This window comes from Eutrigla gurnardus (genome assembly GCF_963514095.1).
Source record: "Eutrigla gurnardus genome assembly, chromosome: 10".
In the NCBI taxonomy this organism is placed as follows: Eukaryota; Metazoa; Chordata; class Actinopteri; order Perciformes; family Triglidae; genus Eutrigla; species Eutrigla gurnardus.
Genome location: NC_139924.1, coordinates 4,954,386 through 4,961,277, shown reverse-complemented (window position 1 = coordinate 4,961,277; position 6,892 = coordinate 4,954,386). Strand labels below are relative to the sequence as shown.

Here is a 6,892-nt window from a genome sequence, read left to right as displayed (position 1 = left end):
CATGTGGTTTGGTTGGAGGAAAGCCTTGCACGGGTTTAACCCTGTCCAGGGGAAGGATATCTGCTCAGTGACTCATGTAAACATCTGTAGTTTTACATCTATATTTGCCCCCTGGTTTGTGGACCCACAATGCATCAGCTCCTCCTGGATGAATCGTGATTCTTTACTTCAACAAGCATACGGATCAACATGAATAAATAATGCATTTGCTTACAGCAAAACCTTAAGTACAAGTACATCCTCTCGTAACCCTGAAGATATTCTGCACCCCCCCCCCCCCCCTCGCACCCATGGTCCCTGGAAGCCAAATGTGTGTTTCTGGCTGCAGCTGCACAGAGTAAAGAGGCACCAACTGATGAAACATCATTAACATAACACTCACAATTCAGCCCAAATTATACAGCAGCAGCCTCATTGTGAGAGGAGTGGGAATTTAACAGGTTTATTGATAAATTATCTGCTAAATGATCCCAGGGGAATATGAATATTGACTTTTCTGTCATGTCGATATTCAAATAGTACAATATGTGACAATGACATGCAATGTAAATGTCTCCATTAGAGAAAAAAACAACCAGAGGAAAGATGTTTGGACCCTATTTCACTTTTAATTCTTTTCAAAGCACATATTGTCCAAATTCAGAACTTTTTTCTGTCAATATCTTTTTAAAATATGATACTTCTTGGTGCCTTTTGCTCAATATTGTTCATTTGAACAATAAAAATTCCATAACGTGATTTAAACAGTTCAAATATTTACAGTGTAACAAAGTTCTGGTGGGAGGAAAGACCAAAATGATACACAGGTGTTAACGACCCATACTGGGCAAAGGTGAACTACCGAAACCTACAGTGCCGACACCAGACCTGATGGCATCTCTGAGTTTCTTTACATGGATACAAGAATGTCCACATAAGAAAATATGCAGCAGAACTGGTTCTGTGCTGTGAGAAACAAAGTCTAACAAATCTATACATTGCATTTCAAAATAAACAATATTATACTGAACCCGGCCTTCAAGTAGTTGGTTATAGAAAATGTTCAGTACTATGATAGAAAGGTTGGCTTCAGTTCAGAGGTGAGGATTTCTACTCCACAAAGCACAGAAGAAGAAGAGGAAGGTTGAGAATTAGAAGTGCAGTGTTTATTTCCCCCTAAATTCAAGAGTTCAGAGAGGACATTCTGCTCAATTTTCTTCTCACTCTTAAGTCCGAGGGTAAAGTTAACAAGCCTTTCATCAACTTTGGATAGAGGAGGTCATTTCTCAGGTGGTGAAGGCAAATAGGAGTAGAAAGATCAAACCATCACCTCTCGGCTGGACTGCTGTGTAAACTAGAAGAATAAAAAGGAAAAGAAGTATTATCTGTAACTTTTACACTAAAAATAATTTACTTTCAGGAAATTATTGACCACATAATTAATATTGGAGGAATATTTTAAAACTACTCTCAGAAAAGGGTGTTGTGGAGTAAAATTAAAACCACCGTTATGGCAACTCGGTTGATGTCATGCTCATGCCTTAACCTCAGAAATATAGATAAATATATAAATGGCAGCTATGATTGAGACATGACACAGAAAACATAATACAGAGAGAACTTTGAGTCCTCAACTGAATAGCTTGAACACTTGGTTTCCAATGGCAGCATGACTAAGTGTAAAAAAAAATATATAGATATATAAGAGAAAGCCTAAAGCCACAAAGCAGCATTAAAATCATCCTTACACAAACCCTCAACCCCACTCCACCAGCAGTCCGGTGTGTGGCCAGGGTTCAACCAGAAAAAAGAGGTGATACAAATTCTATAAAGGACGTATAGAAAGTCTGACTACTTATAATTTTAGGGATTTTTGTGTTAGGTTCTCTTGTTGCCCAGCCTTTTAAAAACACTGATAGCACCAATGTCCATCTGGGCACCCTGAGACTCTCCTCCCCCTCCTTCTCCTGCTCCCCCAGCCCCGGTGCTGCTGCTGACCTTGGAGCTTGCTATGGTGAGTCCCTCTTGGGCTTTGGGCTTGGTGCTGCTCACCCTGTTGTCCTGTGTGTCAGTAGGTGTGAGCGACACAGCAGCACTCAGGTGTGTGGCAGGGAGCTTGCCCAGTCTCTGAAGCACACTAACCTTGGCAGGGGGGAGGCCATTAGGGAAGGAGGAGGGGGAGGAGGAGGTGGGAGTGTCAGAGGGAGGTCGTTTGAATTTGCCTCCCAGGCGCCGCAGGGTGGTCGGGGCTGGTTTTTTTGCCGGCTCTTTCTTCTGGAAAGAAGGGGGTTTCTTGAGGACACCAGCATACTGGAGGACGGAGCCTTCCCCATCACTGTCGTCTTCGTCATCTACATCGATGATTCCTGGCCTCGGCCCGTCTTCCTCTTGGTCCCCTCTGCCAAGACGACTGAACACACCGGTGGGCTGCCAAACAAGATGATTACAAGCACAGAACTTATCTTCACGCCTGTATCCAAAACTGAACAAAGTGATTTTTGACTACATGCCGACAGGCCTCACCTTGTTATTGCTCGTTGTTGTGTCTGCCTTCGATTCAGCCCCAAGTCTTGCAAACACAGAGGTGCGATTCGAACCTTTTCAAGGATTAGAGCAAAGATTATTTTGACAGCTCGACCAAAACAGGTGTGGTTCATTTGGATAACTCGTTATAAGTGATGGACAAATAAGTCGCATGAGCATACTCCTGAATATATCAGAAGAAATATCTTCAAGTATAGTACGCCTTGCTGCTTTGTCGCATGAAGGCCATCAAATGTGGATGTCTCTTACTTATTCAGTCTCTTTTCAAACTTGGCTCTGACTCATTTCAAAACGACGTGCGAGCTCTGCTCGGATGGAGGCGAAGCAAATTTGTGGCCGAGATGACAAAGAAAGTGCTAGAAAACGGGCGAAAATGAATGTGTCCAACCGGGTGTCATTTTGCATCATTCAATCAGAGCTGGATCTGATAAATAGCTGTGACTATTGCAGTCATTTGTCCAAGGAATTAATTCACATTGTAAAAGACGAAAGCCAGATGTTAGTGGGGTTTTTGTCCAGTGGTAATGGGGCTATACTTTATGTTTTAAAAGGTCTCATTAAAATGGGCTCCTGATTAATTTGACAGTAATCAGCTCTTGTATTGCAACGCAGCAGCTATAGTTGACACAACCCAAAAGAAAAACCAATTAATCGTGTCTTTGCTGTACAATTTTGAGATTCCCGTTAGTGTGTATATAAAAGAACTTCACAGAGAGAATAGGAAGTAGAAAGGAAATACATATTAATAAATTAACAGAACTGACAGAACCTACTGGAGGAAATATGTTATGGAAATAATAGCAAAAGATGTTATGGTTGGGGAAAATGAAGGTGAAAACAAGCAGTTTGGGAGAGGGAATAATTGTTGATGCAATGGGAAGTATAAGTAAAGACAAGGAGTTCAATTCTGACAGAAATGAAGGTCAAACAATCAGCCCCGAGTCACCTGATTCCGTTTTAGTGTGAAAGAAGTCGATGAAAGTTTTAGTACTGATTAGCTATGGTGAGTGACGGCATTAGGGGCGCGTTTTCGGCGAGGCCACTGGGTCACGCCTACCTTTCTTGGCCTGCTGGGCCAGGATGCGGCGTGTACGAGGCGTGGAGCCTTTGGGCATGTTGATGATGTACTTGCCTTCCATCTCAGCTGTTACACGTCGGCGCTTCACTGCTGGCAAACCGTTCCCCTCGTCAGCTGGCTGACTTACAACTGACAAACAAATCGGTGGGTACACAAGGATCAACAGAGGTGAAAATAAGACAGGACGCATGGCTGCCGAGGGACAGGAAATAAGGGATTTATAGGGCAAAACAAACACCATGACATCTACCTGCTTTGCCGCTCTTGTTTGACGGCACGTTGGACACGGTGACCGAGAGGCGGTTGTCAGGACGACGGGCTGGAGTGGCGGGTGGGGAGTCACTGCTTAAAGCATTTGCAATCATACGAGTGGCAGCTGAGAAAAAGCAGAAACAAGTTTCAAGTAGTTTCCTGTAGGAGGTTTTCATTTTCTGTCCCCAGGACGAGAGCAGCGGACAGCAGGGATTCACAAGTCATCCTTGAGATGCTGATTTTAAAAGTGTGCATAAGAACGCGGGTCGTGGAACGTAGATCTTGTTCAACCTTGCACTGGAGCCAAGAAATTAAGTAATGCAGTTTTGTTGTAGAAATATTAGATTACCATGATTTATGTGATCTCCAAATGGAAACATTACCTTTTAACATGCACTGTTACCTGACATAACACTGATGAATACAGCCTGTAAAATGGTTTTGAGCAGGTTCAGCCGGTGCTCAGCTATCTCTCAAAATAAGAACAGGACAGATATTCTCTCTCTTCCTCCGCCCAGTCAGTAAGCCTGACAGATGGTCACACCAACCTGTGGTGCCATATCAGTCACTTTCTCCACAAGACCAGAACAAAGTGGCGGTTATGTGACGTATAACCTGATATCGGATTTTTTTTATTCAGAGCATACTAGTGATCTTCCACGACTCCACGCGGTTGTAAATAAACACCACCACAAATGTTCAGCGTGGGGAGACAAAGGAGTTGCAGATGTAAAATCCATTCAGTGCAAACATCAATCAACTGTACCAGTGCAATATCTAGCAAGAAGAATAACCACCTATTTGGTTCACTTCCTATTTACGCTTATGAAACGTCAGCTTCTATGATTTAATAACTTTAGGCGTAGTATATTATTACAGAGATGTTGGGTGGGCTAACCTATAGATCACTGGCTCATTATAAACGGTATAAATGTTGTATGTTGGGTGAAATTTTCCAAATGAAAGAAAAATACTTAATTGGCATTCTGCTGTGAAAATAAATCCATGGAATTTATAATAATAAAAATATGTTTTAATGACACCAAAAATGTAGATACTTACGACTGTTGGCGGTTCTTCGGAGCTCAGCTTTAACACTGGTCTGTCCTGAGGAGATGGCTTCTGTGGCCATTTTGCACATGTCCTGAAGGAGGGGACATTTTTACAGAAGTTATGTAAGATCATTCACAACAGTGGTGATATTCCAGTGGTGTTGTTTGTACATGTTTGCACCGACGACTACAAGACCCCATCCATTCCAGCATTTCAATACTTCAGAGCAAGAAACGGGTTAGTCTGCTCTCACCTGCCTGTAGACCTGCTTGGCATGTTTAAGAATGGCAATGATGTCACCAATGACTGTAATGCCGAGGTCCATCATGATGTCTTTACTGAGGTCCATCAGCATGTTCTTGTGAATTCTGCAGTGACACGAACAATCAGATAATACCGTTATGTGCTTCTGTTCCCTTGGTCTGTATTACCGAACAACAATGTACAAATCAACCATTTTTGTTTATAAAGTCACAATGACTAAGAGCTAAATAATTAACTGGACTGTTTTAATCACGCGACAGGATTTTGAGCGTGTGGATGATGTTATATGATTATACGACTTTTGTTTTCAAATTTCATTCATTTGTTTAAAAAGAGGGCCTCGAGGTTACCTGTTGTCCACGAAGGAGACTGCATATGTGACGGCGAGGCCGGCTGGGATCCCAGCATCCTTAAAAAACTGGATCCACTCAGAGGTGGCTAAAGAAAAAGAAAAAAAAGGTTGTGAGCAATTGTGTAACAAAAAGGATTTCAAGAACATTCAGCCACTGACATGTTATTAAAAGATTAAACAGCTACGTAGCAGGGCTGCAGCTATGGGACGACATGTACATTTCATGTCACGACTGTCCTAAACATACTGGAATCAAATATTTTTATTGCATCACAGATAAGACGACTTTAGTGAACATCCTTTAAAAACCTTTTAAAATCTATTTTGGTATCAAATTTTTTTTTAATCAGTATCCATTTTTCACGTGTTTCTGGCACTGAAACTAGTATAATGTCAGGTCAGTATTTCTGTTTTTCAAATGGTTGATTACATTTTCGGCTGACCGTCTAGAAGGGTAATGATACTTGTGAGCATGTAGGTCTCTTCAGGGCAAACTAGATGAAGGTAACCCGCTGATGGTGGTCCTCAGTAACACTGGAGACCAGAGGGAGCTGGGCCTGGCACTACTCGCCGGTGGGAGACGTAAACCTGAGCAGACAGCAGCACGCTGGACTGTGACACACGCTGACCACGGCCAGCTGGAGGTTATTTATAACCGCAATTATGAAGGTCTGAGTAACAGATTCAGAGTGATGGGTGTTCAACAGCTGCCACAACAATGGCTCTGTAAAGACACGCGTTGGCTGACTGTGACTGATGAACTCATAGCTACAGACACTAAACTCACACGCTGACTAAGACCTCGTTTAGCACTTACGAGTCAGTGTAAGACAGGATATATCGTAGCCAAACACGTTCTATTAAAAATGTACTGCAACGTTATTAAGATAGATTTGTGAAATCCGACCCGTGTGAAAGAATTTCAGACCCGGCTAACCTGAACAGCGGCGGTTAGCTCAAGTTAGCATGAGACGAAGATCTGGCAGAATTAACCCACTCAAGTTATGTAAAGCCAGCCGCTAGAATCCAGCGCACAGTCCTCCCTCGACGCCCCGTTTAATCGAAGAGAGTGGAATCACGCGTTTAAGGGAACAATGCGGGTCCGCTATCAGAACCGTTGGTGTTAGCATTCAGCATTAGCATAGTCTCCGCGGTGGCTATGAATTAAAAGGCGCTAGCGGCCATCTCCGACGTCCACCGCGAACAAAAGCAGCGCCAAAGCTCCGGACGCGATGCAGCAGACGCGTCAGGTTCACGGCGTGATAACGACCGAGGCCGTTTTTAAAGTGTTGGCCAGCGGCAACGTTGGCTCGCCGGGCCTTTTCGCTCTCACCTGTTGTCACGGACGCCATGTTTACCAGTGTGGTGAC

At 43.2% G+C, this 6,892-nt stretch overlaps 1 protein-coding gene across 2 annotated transcripts; it reads right to left on the bottom strand.

Annotated features, from left to right (window-relative positions):
* Positions 1 to 584: 584 nt before the first annotated feature.
* On the bottom strand, positions 585 to 6,892 carry cUnh19orf47 (chromosome Un C19orf47 homolog). 2 transcript variants are annotated; one of them, XM_084019733.1, is made up of 8 exons: positions 6,856 to 6,892; positions 5,521 to 5,608; positions 5,160 to 5,274; positions 4,916 to 4,997; positions 3,852 to 3,977; positions 3,581 to 3,730; positions 2,503 to 2,576; positions 585 to 2,406 (listed from the first exon to the last, which is right to left on the bottom strand). In XM_084019733.1, exons 1-8 carry the CDS (start codon positions 6,872 to 6,874, stop codon positions 1,858 to 1,860), a joined length of 1,203 nt encoding a protein of 400 aa, XP_083875859.1. In that variant the 5' UTR covers positions 6,875 to 6,892; the 3' UTR covers positions 585 to 1,857. The 2 variants fall into 2 exon arrangements, with proteins under 2 accessions (XP_083875859.1, XP_083875860.1); XM_084019734.1 differs by having other exon boundaries at positions 3,656 to 3,730.